The sequence below is a fragment of the Lycium barbarum genome, chromosome 2 (genome assembly GCF_019175385.1).
Source record: "Lycium barbarum isolate Lr01 chromosome 2, ASM1917538v2, whole genome shotgun sequence".
NCBI classification, from domain to species: Eukaryota; Viridiplantae; Streptophyta; class Magnoliopsida; order Solanales; family Solanaceae; genus Lycium; species Lycium barbarum.
Genome location: NC_083338.1, coordinates 143,306,119 through 143,323,551, shown reverse-complemented (window position 1 = coordinate 143,323,551; position 17,433 = coordinate 143,306,119). Strand labels below are relative to the sequence as shown.

Genomic DNA, 17,433 nt, shown 5'->3' with positions numbered 1-17,433 from the left:
TCCCCGGACCCCGCGCATAGTAGGAGCTTAGTGCACCGGGCTGCCCTTTTTTTTAGCTATTATGCATAGATGCATTGAAAAGCATTACATCTATATATTGAGTTTCTAACTATAGTATTCACTCTTATGGGATCTAAGTTTTGCAGATGCTTAGAAATATGTTTCTTGATTGAGTGAAATATTGATCACTCCTGATAGAATTTGTCGTGAATTTGTTGTCATCTAAGAAGAAATATGACTTCATCCTGGCAGATCAACATTTGAATTTCATAATTTCTTTGTGATTTATATGTTACAATAAGGTGATTTTTGTACTAGATCTTGTGTGCCAACCCGCTAGCCATGAGATCGCAATTTAAACCGCATTTAACGAGTTCAAATCCTGCTGACCTAATTTCGCCTTCTCTCTTCCCATAAAGAGTAGTGGTTTTGGACTGCTAATGTCAATGCGTCTACTTTTTGATTGCATCTAGGGACTCTTGTTTCTTGTTTCATCCAAGTACCGCAATTAATGTGGGATTTTAAGGAAACTTCTTGCATTATTTACCTAAATGAGTAATTTTTTTCATGCAAAGGTTCAGAATATTGAAACCTTCCTTGTTATATTTCACTAATTTCCAAGGTAATCAAGGCAATTGTTTGGATAGCGTACGAAGGTCAGTAATAGCTATTTACATGGCCTATCCAGACTTAAGGCAGGTGTCTACCACAGTCAATGTTGTGTAGACCGTTGAAAGTCTGGAATAGTAAACAAAGGTTCTTCGTAGCCCGATAGTTCAATTGGTGACTATTTGAGCTACATCAGAACCTCATATTTTTATCTGAGACCTTGCTCTCTGTTTAGGCATTTTTTTCTCCCCTTTCATTAAGGTGTGAGATAAATAGAAACTATATTTTCAAGACAAATACAAGACTATAATTGTCTCTTTTCGAGACAAATACTCGACTAAGTGATTTTTATCCCCAATGCATTATTAAATAACGTAATATCCATTGCCAGATTATTGCCATGGTAATGGGGACATTTGTTTTGCTAGCTTACCAAGGTCAGTAATAGCTATTTACATTGCTTACCCAAACTTAAGGCAGGTGTCTACCACTTTCATTGCGGTGCTGATCGTTGAATGTCTGGAATGGTAAACAATTGTTCTTCGTTGCCCGATAGTTCATTTGGTGACTATACGAGCTACATCGGGACCTCATATTTTTATCTGAGACTTTGCGCCCTCTTTAGACATTTTTTCTCCCCTTTCCTTAAAATTTCACATAATATTTTTCCCTAACTATATCTGCTTTTTCTTTTCGTGGCAAATGCTGAACCAATAAGGATGATACTGTATGAAATTCACCATATGTTCTTACCAAAAGATGATGATGAGTGAGTTGCACTTCTAACAGATGCATTTCCGTGATTTTTTTCCCAAGGCATTTTTAATTAACTTTATGTTCATTGTCAAGTTGATACCTAGCAATATTTTATCAACATTTCTAGACAAGTGAGGTTGATGTTGTCTTAATGCAAGATTTTGCTGCTGATGGTGCACAGATAACAATGTTTTAATTGGTTTAGTGAAATAATTTCATCTATGCAGATCTCTATGAACCTTTGTTTACCTGGAACATTTTCATCTAAGATGACGTGGACGATTACTTCTTTGCCAGAGGCGATTTTTCCTAGTGTTTCAAATCATTATTGTTGCAGACTAGCCAAAAGAGTAAAAGTTATTGATGCTGCTGCGTTTCTCTTTTATCATCATATTTTTAGAAAATGGCCCATCAATGTTGAATTGTTGTAAAGCTTTTTGTTTATACATTGTTATTATGCTTTCATATCAGAAGGCTATGCACTGTTTGAGCATTCTAGATACTTATTTTATGAGGCTACGTACTGTTTGTGGTATTTCAAATAATTGCTGAAAAGATAACGTGTATTTGTTTTGTCCAGTTGGGGGGGTCCGGCACCTTTGTAATCTAAAAAAAAAAAATTTGGACTAAACTAAACCATTAAAAAAAATAAAAAAATCAAACTAGGTTTCACGCACAGATTCTGTTCGTGAAAGGGCCAAAGTGTACATTTACATTATGGCTCTTTCACGCACAGAATATGTGCGTGAAACCCGTCCCTAAACCCCTGCCTCAACCTTTATTCTTTGAAAATTAAACTCAAAATTAAGATTTTTTGCGTACTTTGACCGAAGATTAGTCACGTTTTAAAACACCGGAATATAAATATTTTATATAGAATTTAATATTTTTTTTAGTGTACAATAATATCGGCTCATTTCATCAAGTATACATATACATTTGGATCGTCGTTTTAGGGGTTGTAAAGTGCTCTGAAGTACGTTTGAAAACTTGTTATATTTAGGTTTAAGTGTCATATTTCATATGGTTTTTATTAATCTCTTTTGTTTTACTCCCAAAGCTATGAAAGTACTTTTTTGGTTCAAGACGAAAGGTTCATAATAATTGAAAATTATTTCATTTCATTAGCAACGAAATATATCACTAAATTACAATAGACTTAAAAAAAAAAAAAATCAAGTTCTAGACACTCTTTTACTTCCAGATGTGCTGCCACCATGGGAGTTTTGCCCACATGAACCCTTATCATGCCCAAATTGCTTACATGTCGAGCACTTGCCTCGCTAACATCCATTTGATTGTGATAACAGGTTAGCTTGTTTTTTCCCAATTTACGGATATGGTTCTTGTTCGCAATCATAGAAAACGGCGCGACTGGCCAATAAGCTTGTCAACCAAGGGAACGGAATTGGCCGGAATATGCTTTAAGGTATTTTACGACCATATATTCCTCCGCCACATAATCAGTTACATTTCTAGCCATTCTCTCAAAGCACTCGACTGCATGGGAACATGGCATGTGGTACGTTTGCCATTTACCACAAGTGCATGATTGTGTACGCTCTATAACGATATGTTTGTTTCCTCCTTTGCCGTCGTAATAACCTGTTCTAACTTCATACACTCGTTGAACGACGTCATACTCGGTCATTTGGTGACCCTATGCCTTTCTTCTATGGTGCTCCATCTTTTTATAGGGCTTTGGCATCCATGTTCTCTCGTCGGCTAATATAGCTCTTGCCTGTCATGTCCTATCCGCAAATCACTCCACGACCTGCCTGAAAGTTAGTCTTACCATTGCGGTGATAGGTAGTCCTCGAGTAGATTTGAGGAGTCCATTGAAAGACTCTGAGCTGTTCGTTGTGAGCATGTCTCATCTCCTTCCTCCATTAGCATAAAGTGTCCATTTTTCAACTTCTAATTTCATCAACTAAACATATGCCTCTTCACTCACTTCCTTTAGCAGCTCCATTTTTGCAGCCCATTTTCTTTGTTGATGCTGCAGCGCAGCCCCTCGCATCAATTTGTTTACAGTGCCATTTCCAAACTTTGTTTGCAAATTAGCCTTTAAGTGCCTTAAGCAATATCGATGGTAAGCATGTGGAGGCTGCCACCCTTCCAGAGTACGCATATTGTGCAATATGCCTTTATGACGATCCGATAGGACACATATGCCCTGACGACCCTTAATAACATGAGTTTGTAGATGAGTCCAGAACATCCCCCATGTCTCGTTGCTCTCGTTGGCGACAAGAGGGAATATTGACCCATTGGCATCCATACCTACTGCAATTAGGAGCTTAATGTCATATCGGCCATATACATGGGTCCCATCTATCGATATCACATTCCGGCAGTAAGCAAAACCATCAATACTTGGTTTGAATGCCCAAAAGACGAAGTCAAAAATTCTGCCCTCTAAAAGCCTCCACTGTACAACAGTGCCAAGATTAGCATGTTGTAGAGCCGCCATATACCCCGACAACGCCTAAAAAGAGGATTCCCAAGTTCCAATGATCATTTCAAAAGCACTTCTACGCCCGAGAAATCCCTTTGTCTTACTTATGATTTTACCATATTTTGAGTGGAGCATGCTAATATAAGTTTTGATAGGCATCCTGAATAAGTTTAAACAAACAACATTTAACAATGATATTTTAATTGCTATAAGATATATAATGTAAACAGTCAGATAAATTACCTTGGAGTTTCCTCAATGTGTTTAAGTAACACATGAGCAATCAGGTTTATATATCTAGATTAAAATGATCTGCTCGACTTTGTCCCATATCATAAGTGTGCTTAGGGTGAAATTTTGTGATTTCCCACAGACCATCCGACTTAGCAATTCCCCGAAGCAATCACCGACAGCCTTGGGTGTGTCGCTTACAAATCGGCCTCCTTACCGATTTGTTTGAGTCATCAACCTTAAACTCCCTCATATCCTTTATACAATACATTCTGACAACCCGTTGGAACATTTTTTTTTATGTGAACTGCATTCCCTTTGCAATGACGCATTCATCAGTCATGGAATTTTTTTGTTCAATTCACGTTTTTTGGTGACTTTGATAATCATCTCTTGTGAAGACAAATGCATCCTCATGACCTTGGAGACTGTCAAGATATGGAATATAGTCATAATGCCATTGCATTGAGCTGTCAGGAATTGGGTTTTTGGTCATCGGAGGTGGTACGTGGTGGTGAGTTGGTTCTGGATGCTTTTGGGGACTACAATGCGTATCTTCTTCACCCCCTTCACTATCTTCATCATCGTTTACCTCTGCATTATTAGTTGGTTCATCGCTATCACCCTCTAATGTATCCACATAACTTGGACAATCAGCTCCATCTAAGAAAGGCCTCCTCCTATACGATAAAAAGCATATGTTAAATTCCAAATTCACAAATATATATATATTAATTATTTAGCATCTAGGTGATGAACCTACGCATATTGATTATGAGCATGGCGTGGAGAATGATCAACTCCATCAAACTGAGAGGACTGCCTTTCATCCACAGTTGGTACCACTGGCTAGTTTTGATAATAATCAGCTGCACCGAACTGGGAATTATTATAATAATCAGCTCCACTGAAATGAGAATTATTGTAATAATCAGCTCCACTAAACTGAGAATTATTGTAATAATCATTTCCATTGAACTAAGAGTTCTGATAATAATTAGTTGCTCCACTAAATTGAGATGACTGTCCAATATTACTCGTATCAGATCTATAACCCCTACAAAGATTTAAAAATGGTTATTTACCAATACATACAATAAACACGTGCTACTCGACAAAATAATAATATAAGAATGCATATTTACCAAGTTTGATTTAATTGTTGGGTAAGATTTTCCAGTGGCACCTGGCCACTCAAAATACCCCCGTAAAAACTAAAATCTCCATACGTGTTAGCTTGACTGGGCTGTTCTTGCGGGACCCCTCTGTGTATCTTTTCAACATACATCTCCAGAACATTAAGAGCGACTAAATATTTTAATTCTTCTGGCGTATTCAAATAATCCCTTAAAGAATCATCATCATTGATATAATGCCTACCATAAAGCACTATACCATTGGAAACTAATTGTGAATATCTGTCTGTTATAGAGATTTTATACTCATCTGTACTAACCTTCATTTTTTCATATATGTAGTGACTAGTGATTCATAAGACATTTCAAGTGGACATTTAACATGAACGTTTGGTCTTTTATTGTAACGAACTGTACTATTGTCATTAAGGATAATACCATCCCAATGTATTGAAACCTTAACTGGTGGAATATCTTGAGCCATTTTTTGTATGACTTAAGATAGGTTTTTTTGAATGACTCAAGAGACTTAAACTTATGAAATGGATGAGTTTTTACCTCGTCCAACATTTTTCTTAAATAGATTCATATTCACCCCTATTGCGCACAAGAACATTGCGTAATATGAATTTAATTCAAATAAACGGTCAAAAATGCAACATTGTGTTGTCAAATCGGTCCTTTAGGTGTCATAAAAAAGCTGAAATTGGCATGCATGTGTTGTCAAATCATGTCCTAATGCGCACAAGAACATTGCGTACTATGAATTTAATTCAAATAAACGGTAAAAAATGCAGCATTGTATTGTCAAATCTGTCCTTTAGGTGTCATAAAAAAGCTGAAATTGGCATGCATGATGTGTTGTCAAATCATGTCTTATTGCGCACAAGAACATTGCGTAATATGAATTTAATTCAAATAAACGGTAAAAAATGCAGCATTGTATTGTCAAATCGGTCCTTTAGGTGTCATAAAAAAGATGAAATTGGCATGCATGATGTGTTGTCAAATTATGAATTTAATTCAAATAAACGGTCAAAAATGCAGCATTGTGTTGTCAAATCGGTCCTTTACGTGTCATAAAAAGGCTGAAATTGGCATGCATGATGTGTTGTCAAATCATGTCCTATTTCGCATAAGAACATTGCGTAATATGAATTTAATTCAAATAAACGGTCAAAAAATGCAGTACTGTATATAACATGATTGACAAAAAACTAGTATTCACTTTAAAACGAATTATCATGACATTCTACAACCAATTTGGAAATCTTGATTCTATTACATGTTTTACCCCAGCAAAAATATTTGAAGCAATGGGTAGGACATGGGAACTAGATGATGATGATTTTCATTATTCAAATAACCCTAACAAGATTCAATCAAGAATACAATAAAACAATGAGAGAGGAGTGGAATTGGCGTGTTAGGGAGGCTGAAGCACTGGAGCAAAAGTTAGCTTCAACAGGGCTTAAACGCCCAAAAAAACGTGCTATGTGAATGCCTCGCGGAACTCCACAAGAGTTTAATTTTGCTCTTAATCGTTTTTGCGAAGAGAACAATCGGATGCAAATACGTTACCATAGGGTAGAATATGGTATATATGGTAGCACAAGATTTAGATCCAAGTGGGATTCGGACTGTGAAATGTCCGATGAAGATTAATATTTTTCTTATAATAAGGTAAGTAGGTAGGGTCATAACCCCCCCCCACTCCCACCCCTCACCCCCCGAGGGTACTTGGGAGCTTTCAACTATATAAGTAGTCCTTTCTTTTGTTATTAGACTACACCATATTCAATGTCGAGTAGTAGAAACTCAGCTTGGTCTTTACTCCTTCCAAAAGAACCAAATAGCAGTGATGATGAGAGTTCAAATCATAGCAGTTTTTCGAGTGATATCAGTGATTTCAAACTAGACGAGCTAAATCCGCACCTTCGTGTACAACGTAATGATGATTTCTACAGTGTGAAATATTCAGATTCGCGAGAATATTATTGCGGTTTACGCCGAGAATGGTCACATCGGATTGCCGAATCAGCACGTCTTGTTCGTGACTTTGAAAATCTAAACGCTCCAATCCCAACAAGGTACTCAATAATCATGCCTCGAGTAGGTCCAGCAACTTGGGAGCTTGCCGTACAAAGGATTAGAAAAGAAAACAACAGAATGATGGCAAGACATTGTAGATTTTACATGCTAAAGTTGGCCGAAGAACAAGCATCATCAACCGGTAGAGAACTAACATCTCCTGGAAAAAAAAATGTGTGTTAAGAGACCGCCAATATCGTTCTGAGGAATTCTATTCTGATGACGCTTAGGGTCTATTTAGGCTCATTGTCTTAGATTATGGGTCATTTAAGTTTCGAATTAAGGCTGTTAATTTGTATTTTTATTTTATGATGAAGTCATAAATTTGAATTAGTTTGACATGTTTTTAATTTTTCAAAGTTTATTGTTAAAGTCTATTATTAATTGAAAATTTCACAAAGAAACACAAATAAATTAGTACATAAAAAGTGCGGATTACATTATAGGGGAAAAGGTACAACTAGTAAAAAACATAATCCATAGAAATATTAAACTTAATAAACAAAATACATATAAATAATGAACAACAATAAGATAGCATAAATAATCTTCCACAATTTAAATTTTTCTTTCAAAGCTATTTTCTCGTGTTGAGCCTCTCTAAGTTTAGCCTTCCGCAAAATTCATTTTTTTCAGAATCGGTGAGTAAGACCTCCAAACGTTCAATTTTTTCTTCAGCTTCCACAAGCTTAAATTGCGAGTCCAACTTAGCGGTATCTCTAGAGATACGTGAAGTCGCGGTATCGCTATCAAAAAGTGGATTTTTAAACTTCGCTGCCACCGTTTTATCCACGTGAATGCTATCTTCCCACCGAAAGTGTTTGCAACCGCCCATATCCTATAAACATTACAAGAAAATCAGTTTTTTAAAGTAAAATATATGGATAACGTGAAGAAAAAAAACACTAAAAAAAATGTAAAAACACTTACTTCGGACACTTTACAACGCCAAAAACAGCGACCCGGATTATCTTGGGTCTTTGATGTTTTTAGTTTACAGTAATAACTGCATTCGCAAATATCGGATTGTATAGCAAACATTGAAGTTTCAAAACTTTGAGACATGTTTTTGGAAGTGCAAAAGTGTGTTGAAAGGGTGAAGATGGAGGAAATGAAAGAGAAGAGAATGCATGTGTTGGGTCGGGGGTTTTTAGGGAAGGGTTTCACGCACAAATTCTATGCGTGAAAGGGCCAAAATATAAATGCACACTTTGGCCCTTTCATGCACATAATCTGTGCGTGAAGCCTAGTTTGATTCTTTTTTTTTTAATGGATTAGTTTGGTTCTAAAAAAAATTTTTGGGTTACAAAAGTGCCTGGCTCCTAGTTGGGACTTTGTCCTTGTGACTAGCAGAGCATAGCCGGTGTCAACTGTCAAGTACGAGAAATAGTTTTTGGATACATAGGATTCATGTTATATGAGTTTAAGTAACTTGCATCTGAGGCACGGTTTTAAGCCCAGTAAATTGTAGAAATGCCCTGAGAATTCCTAAATTATTTATCTATAATAGGATACTTGTTTTGGTACAGAATTTCTATGATAAAGCTGTTCATGTCTGAGAGGGAAAGACAACCCTGATAAAGTAAAATATTACTCCTACTTAATAGCAATAACAATAGTAATAATGCAGATCAAACAATAACTATAGTACACAATAATAAAAAGTAAATATGTAACAAACAAATGAAGTATAGACTGCTAACGGTTAGCGGTTGACAACTCTATTGGTGCTAGCTTGATAAAGAAATGGATATTGGTACTTAATTCTGAGAGCTAGCTCATGTAGTGAGCATTGTTCTAGACGATATAAGGTGGTCTAATTTAATTCCCAACGGATGTAGCAACTAACACCCACGCAAATGGGGCAATATCGGGTAAACCAAAAATTGGAATAAACATGAGCTTGACCCTGCATACCTTGTAGGTATGGCTGATGGCTGAACTAGTAACTTTGGGATAAATCTTTGTTTGCCTCGAGACTTTCGTTGTGTTCTAGTAATTAATGTAGAACAAAAGCATTAAAAGACTAAAAAGTTAGAACCCATAAATTTCAAATCTTAGCTAACAAGGAGATTCATTTTTAATTTCCTTATCTAACTGAGCTCTTGAAAAAGAGGAGAAATGACAATAATAGAAACTAACCTAAAAATATCTACACTATTCCGAATGCCAATCTTTTTGGAAACATTTCTTGGCTATCATCAAAAAGGCATGAAACTTCAAATGCACTAATAATAATTCATGGAGGCAACCCACTCGAAATTCAATTTGGAGGCCGTACCATGGGCCACAAAGTACCAAAAGCAAGAAAAAGAAGCTCAAACGTAAAGAAAAATTATTTAAACCAGGCTGGAATAAGTGTAAGTTGGTCCAACAGAAAGTGATTGAAACTGATGTATCATCCATGAAATAAATACTCTAGATTCTGTCTCAACCAAATGGACATCTTCATTTGTTTGTAATAGGCAAAAGAAAACTCAAGCTAAGGAAAAGTGAAAATTAAAAATAAAGGAAGATCCGTTAAAAGCCCACCATGAAGCTGGATATCTTATCAATTGCAACAATTCACCGACCAACATGCTTCCTACCAACTTGTAAGAAAAAAAATGCTTTGGTTGATTGACAAAACTTGATCAGCCAGACAACAGCACATGTTGATAAAAGCCAATTTCTTGAAAATCATTAGCCACTTGTGTTGATTTATAGAACTGAAAATTGAGCATTGGCTGAAAATATTACACAAGTAAACAAATGAACAAATCTTAACAGGCACACTTGGTCATTTAATATCTTCAGTACACTAAGATTTGGCAAGGGGGTGCGAGCATAAGGGGGAAAAAGGGAAGGAGCTCACTTGTAGAATTACACAAAATAGCATATCCTAGTTTAATACATATTACATGGCAGGCAGGGTTGGATTCATAAGAGTTGTTCCAAGAAGGCCATTACAAAGACTGGAGCCTTCGTTCGTTGTCTTACTGTTTTCTGCTCTAGGACTACTTCCAGCACTGCTGTTGGAAAGGGAACGGAACGAGTTCTTTTGTAAGACCCCGGTCGGGCTCCTATCCCAACCGTAAGTCATGAGATTAAGAGCTGATGACTTGTTCTTGCAATCACCCGAGCTGCTGCTATGCAAGACCTCCCCAAGGGGTCCACCCATTGAAGATTCCCAACTTATAGGAATCCAACTTCTGGTACCAATGCCTAGTCCCATTTGAGTTGCTTCGTGCTCACGTGTGGGCCCGTGTGGTGAGGCCGTGAGTTTGTCATTTGTAGGAGAGGAAGTGGAAGACATGAAGTCTGAAGTGTTGACTACAGGGATAGAAATGGAGAGCTGAGTAGGATCTGACTGCAAATCAATGCCGGGCCATGAAACATTGGATTGATCAGATTGGTTTTTAGGCCAATCGTCCATGAACTGTCGGAGTGGATGATGCTGTGATTTATTTTTTTCTTGATCACTTATATCATCTGAATTGCCATAGCTACGGCAGTTCACTATTGAAGAGATTTTATTCAGTGGATTGATCAAAGAGTCAGCACAAACTAATCCGAAACTGGAGGTTACTCCATAAAGATTCTGCTCCTTCTGAATTGAATATTGACTCTCTTTTACACTTGGTGAAACAATTATAGGGCCTTTTGTATCCGAGTACCTTTCACCAAAATTTCCCTTAGCCGTATAACTCCTGCCAGTGAAGATTGGAATTAGATAATGAAATTTCTTGAAAGAACAGTAGTCATAAATAAAGCATCGAAAGAACAAACTCACACTCTTTCTTGGCTCTAAAAATCAATAAATCTTACTAGCATTTAGACCCAAAAAGGGGGGGGGGGGGGGGGGGGGTCATTTTTGGCCAGTTGGCCAAAATTAATTATTGTCACTAGCCAAAATATACAAACGCTATACAGTAATGTATATTATAAAACTACAGTTTGGTGTTAAATTCATCTTGATAATCAGAAAATGATACAGATGACAGCTTGAGCTTTGACAGAGACTCTTGTAATGTACCTCTCTAGATAAGTGGATGTCGAGGAGGGATTAGTTGCAGCAGGCTGCAAGTTGCAGAGTTGGTTGTGATGTGAGAGACTGTTGGATGCAGCAGCGCTTCCGGAAGCCAAAGCTGCTGATGCTGAGGAAGACATCGGCTTGGCGGAAGTAGTAGCACCGGAGGCGGAATTGGCAGTTTGTCCTTCCACAGGCTTTCTTGAACGATGGCGGCCTCTGTTCATGTGTCGCTCACAGTACTTTTGATCGGCAACTGCATCTCTTGAGCACCGCCATTTCTTCCCATCTGTTCTCCTACACCTTCCTGGTTCGGGATCATTGCTGTGGGAGAATCCTAGATGGAAACCACCCCATCCCACTGCCAAAAGATAATACCACAACACAGATCATCTACTACTCTAAAAGAGATACAAAAACAACATACCCAGTGAAATCCCACAATGTGACCTTATCCCTATCTCGGAAGATAGGGAGGCTGTTTCCGAAAGACCCTCGGCTCAAGAGAAAACATGACGAGAAAAGGTCAGATAATTACAAATAGCACAAAGCAACATGAAAATGCAACTAACGAAAGCGAAAAAGCCCGGATAAAGCAGTCTGAGAAAAAGAAGAGATAAATAAGATAGTCGCAGTACAAAAAACAACATATAGTAGCAAGAATCAAAGGACGCTACTCTAAAAGAGATATACTCAAATATACCAAAAAACAATTAAGCTCTCCAAGTGTTACTCCCTCTGGTCCACATTTAAGTGGTGTTTTTAGCTTAAAACATCCGTAAGCAATTTACTCACTCATACAAAGTAAGAAGTGTTTTTACTAACTTACCCTATAGTACCTATTCAATATAGTTTTCCAGTTACATATAACTCACTTATCTAAATAGGGGTAAATTTGGAAGAAAACAATTAATACCTTCTTAATTACGTAAAACACCACTTATTTTGAAACAAAATGAAAAGGAAAAACACCACTTAATTTCCTGCAGATAGGCAGAAAATTTCCTCAAGGGGCAGCATATATATGAACAATACTTTTATTCCATCACTTCACAATAAGGAACAAAAAATAATGACTATGGTAGGTATGATCACTTGGGATACTTCCTGAGCCATAGATTTACCAAATTTAGGTACATCTCTTCAATTTTTTGTGTAGATCTCACATTTCAGGTACAAATAGGGAAAAGTTGCATCCTAATTATTTTTTAAAATTTATACAGCAAGATGGTAAGAAGTAAAAACAAAGACTTACAAACATTGGGTCTAAGGCCAGCAAAAGTTGAGAAGCCAGCAGATTCAAGAGCTTTTCTGATGGGGTTAAGGAGATAAGGAGGTATTGGTACATTTGCAACTATGTACTTGTAGATCAAGGCCTGGTGTTCCAACTCCATCCATTGTGATGGAGTAAATGGCCCTTTTACCCCTGCTATTAGCCCATGCATGTTTCCAGCATTCAAAGCTCCACTGCCACAACCTGAGCAAGAAAAGATCACAACTTTAAGGCTAAAAATTGGTTAAAAGAATAAAGAATTTCAATATGGCTATCTTGTCTGCTCAACAAATGTGAAAGAAGAAAAATAGTCTGTTGAAAGATGCATGACAGGATACCTAAGAACATTTAAGGGGGGTACACAACATTTGCAATACCAAGGAAACACATCAATGAAATACGGAAATATCCCCAACTCTTTAAGGCCTTACATCTGATTATGCCTTTGAAAAAATCAACATTGCCACAAACTTATTACCAGAAATGGTAAAGATAGGAACCAAGAAACAAAAAGATGCCATCTTTTTTCTCTTTTCAATTGGTGGGTGGCAACAAAATGAAAAAATGGAGAAAAAAAAAAGAACAGTAGCACATGCTTACATAAAAAGACTCCCTTAACTGTGCTTGGAAACAAAAAACTATGCATTGCTACTTAAAATCCAGCAGTTTATAAAAGACCAACAAGCAGATAAAGATAAACATAGAATAATTCCAGCACCCAAAAACTAATCTTGATTTCAAAACAAGAAACTTAGTCATAGACACATCCACAAGCAAAAACAAAGTTGGGACCTTTATTATCTTTTCTTCAAGTAAAACAATTTAGTGTTGTACCTGCAGAGTTCCTACCAAAAGCATTTGAAGGGTGTTGATAATAATAAGGCATTGTCACATTCTGAGAATTTGGTGTAGAAAAGCTAAGCATTTGGTGGCTGTCATTAGATCTCATGAGCAAATTAGGACTAGTTGTTCTAGCTAATTTAGTGTCCTTGTTCCATTCATCTTCAGACCTTTCATGTTTGTGAAATCCACTAGATCCGTACAACTTTTGCTTTGTCTCGACAAACATATAACTAGTATTGTCTGAACAAATATTCACCCCACCACCACTATCCATGACACCAAAATCCATCCAACAACAAGATAAACCAAACTAATAGTTACACAAATGTGAGGAAAAAATGGAGTGTTTGTGGGGTGTCACTTGATAGAAAGAAACTCAAAGAAACAGACAGAGGGAACTTGATTTGTTGTTGTTGGAGGACAAAGGGTCATCTTTTAAAAGAGTTGGTGTTTTTTTTTTTTTTTATTTACTTTATTTTAAAATATGTTAGTGTGTTTTTTGGGGAGTTGTGGCAAGTGTTGGGAATTTGTATAGCAGAATAGGGGAGCTATATAGGATGAGCTATATGTGTAGTTAAGCAGACCTCAAAAAAGAAATATCCACTGGTTTTCTAGTTTAGGAGTTAATGTTTTTGTGAAAGGAAAACATAATTGGAGAGAGAGAGAGAGAAGGGTAAGGGCAAAGGTAAAGGTATAGGCAAAGGCAGAAGAAAAATACCTGTAGGAGAAGTGCCTAAATACCGTTTATATCTTGGACATAAAACCGCCTAATCCCTTGGGGTGGTTCTTTATTTCAAGGTTTTGTTTTCTTAGAAGATAAAAAGAGGGGGAAAAGAAAGAGTAATGACATTGCTTCTTTCTTTTTTTCCAATTTTTAATCATTTGCTATTTAAAATTCACTGATTCACTTATTTAGATTTAAAAAAAAAAACAATTCAATACACGAAGCATCTCGCGTTAGCAGAATTCGAGAAGGACCGCACTTTAAGAGTGTGATGTAGACAATCTATTCTAATACAAACATTAGTGGCTGCTCCCACGACTTGAACTTGTAACTTAAAGGTCTCGCCATATAGTGGCTTATTTAAGCGGAATATCATCTTAACACAAATAGCAACCTAAATTTTAATTCGTAACCTCTAATTAAAGGTTACAAAAATCTAATTTATTTCACCATATTCTTGATGATAATAATCATATACTGTACTCACTTTATTCGTAGGGTTGTAAAATGATTCATCTACACTTATACCCGTTATGAACTATTGTTAGACTGGTTTTGGGCATATGACTTATCAAGATATTTCTAGGGGAAGTGGCCTAAGGCAGGAAAGAGCTCTTTCTTTTTCTTTTTTCTTCCTTTTTATTTAATGAAAGCAACTCCGGGTATGTGAATAATTGGTAGACAAAAATATTTTTTATATCAAAGAAAATCACTCATTTCTTACCATTTCACTCACCAAGTTACTCAAACCGAAAAATAATATATCCAGACACTTTTTAATGTCGTGGCACTTAGTTTTTTCAACCAAAAAAATAGAAGTCATAAAAATTTGGTTGGCGTCTAAAGTTTTTTTTTTTAACCCCAGGTAAATCTGTAACCGCTATTCTACGAGTACGTACTGGGTAATCAACTCACTGTGTAATAACTCACAAATCACACAGGAGTGTAAACTGCCCTAGGCAATCCTAGAGCGACGAGATCTGATTGAGAAGGTTGCTCGGTGAGGAGAATCAATTTCGGGTCTCCTAGAAATCACTCACCTAATTAATTCAGTCAATCCTTGAGATTTATGTTTAAAGTGTAAGTGATATATATATTTATGTTTTAATTTTTAGTTAAATATTTAATATAATATAAATACGAAACACTAATTATTTTGGTAAGTGCTTGGTTGGGGTGGGTTCCTTGCAAAGTCGGCTGGTGGTTTCATAGTGTGGTACTCTTTTCTCTCTCTATAATACAAAATCTATATTAAGTATAGAAAGCGAAGCCATTGGGGTGGTGGGCTGCATGAACAAAAGATGCACTACCACGTGACGACATCACTATATATATCTATACAATAAATCTCTCTATATATTTACTTTCTTTACTTTGTCCTACTCTCAACCCCTCTCGTTTCTTTCTTTCTTTCCTACGCACCTATACCCCACGCGTGCCCTCTCACTATATGCTAAAATTATTGGGAAAGAAAATAATTTTGTTGTCAATCAATTTTTTTAGAAACGGCATTGTCTTACTAGTAAAACCAAAATGTAATTTTGAAATTTAAGAAAGATTCTCTTCTCTTTTCTTCTTCCTAGTTTCTGTTTTGACTCTTCACATTTGTTTTTGTTTTGCCATCTCTAAAACTATAATCTTTAAGAAGAAAAAGAATAGAAACTGCTACCACAATCAACTCACTGCCACATATAACAATGCATTTTGAAAGAAAAAAAGATTATTCCTTATGGTAATAAATGTTCCTCCTTTGTAGGTAATGTTAATAAATAACCGTCAATTACAAGAGCGTCGTGTTGAAGAAGAGTAACATAGTCTTAATACACATTGTCTATTCTTTTGTTCATTTGTAATTTAAGAAATGTACCATCTGGGCCATCTTTTTCATACTTGGAACAATTAATCAAGCACCTACTTGCAGGAAAAAGGTTTACGTAGGAATTTATTGCAACTGTGTTATGAATGTCGTTTAGTGAATTGTACTCTTTTAAAGCCTTACAAAATATAAACTATATTGAATGAGTAGCTTAATTCACTTTCAATTTGCCCCCTTTGTTGTTTATAAAATGGTGTAATTTTAGAATTTAAATTATATATATCGTCGGTATAAGAAATTTTTACACGGCTATATGTTGTAGCAGGTAACATATTTTATTTTCAATACTTCAAATCACATATTTTAAGGAGGTTTACTTGTAAATATCATTTGGTTGTCCTGATAATATAAAAAAATTCTTTACACATACAATGTAAATAACTTATATAAACTCTTAATTATATTGGACTAAATTTTGAGAAAATTACAATTTTGGTTCTTAAACTATCAATTACTTCTAGTTTTTCCTATAATCTTTTCTTTATTTTTATTTGGTGAGGACTTAAGCATTTTTACTACATTTCTTTAGACTTTTTTGCCTTTTAATCTACATGTTAGCTAGTCAAAGAATGAAAGTTGTAACGTGATGATTTCTCAATCTAGAGGACCTTGTAGTAGAATAAAATAATTGCTTTAGGCTAGTTGCGAACATTTTAATATTAGATGTATATTTCTATATCATCCTACAATTTGTATGAAAGCATCTTGGATTATAATATACCAAGCTAAGTCTAATAATCTTAAATTACTAGAATAATTTATAATTAAAACTCCCAAAGCACATGACATCCCTAGACACCATTATGCACCCTTCTCTCCTTCCCTTATGTATCTTTTTTCCTCTCCAGCCCCTAAATACGAAATCGGGATTCGTTGTTTATGGGTTCTGAACTTGCGATCAAAGCTATACCTCGTTTAATTATTGGGTTCGCTATTAATATTACAGTATATAATTTAATAATCATTTAATATAAATGTAGAATCTAAGTAAAATTTACTACAGTAAATGAATACATAATACCCAACTCCGCCCTTGTGCCTAAACAACAACAAACCCTGCTTATCCTCCAAAGCCCAAGAAGAAGAAAAAGGAGAAATACCCAAAAATTATATAAGTATGTTATATGCTCATTTCCTACTTCAAGTTGAGTGTCCAACTTGCCAAAATGTTCGATCCACATGGAAAAAGATGTTCAGGGTTTAGGTTACATTTATGATATATTTATTTTATAGTTGGTTCAACTAAATCAGATTGTTGAATATAGTATGAGATTTTCATGTAAATTGCAAGATTGACCAAATGACTTATCACATTCTCACATTCTCTATCAAATAGTGGTCCCTCTAACGAATTTTGTTAAGAAATATTCTTTGCTAGCTAGCAAAACAAGATCCTAGCTACAATGACCCTAGATTTACCTATGAAA

At 35.9% G+C, this 17,433-nt stretch overlaps 1 protein-coding gene across 1 annotated transcript; it reads right to left on the bottom strand.

The window, feature by feature from the left end:
• Positions 1-10,025: 10,025 nt before the first annotated feature.
• Positions 10,026-14,110, bottom strand: LOC132627746 (growth-regulating factor 1-like). Its single transcript, XM_060343309.1, has 4 exons — positions 13,398-14,110; positions 12,546-12,767; positions 11,297-11,651; positions 10,026-10,970 (listed from the first exon to the last, which is right to left on the bottom strand). The coding sequence occupies exons 1-4, from the start codon at positions 13,693-13,695 to the stop codon at positions 10,178-10,180; spliced, it is 1,668 nt and encodes a 555-aa protein (XP_060199292.1). The 5' UTR covers positions 13,696-14,110; the 3' UTR covers positions 10,026-10,177.
• Between the last annotated feature and the right edge of the window lie 3,323 nt (positions 14,111-17,433).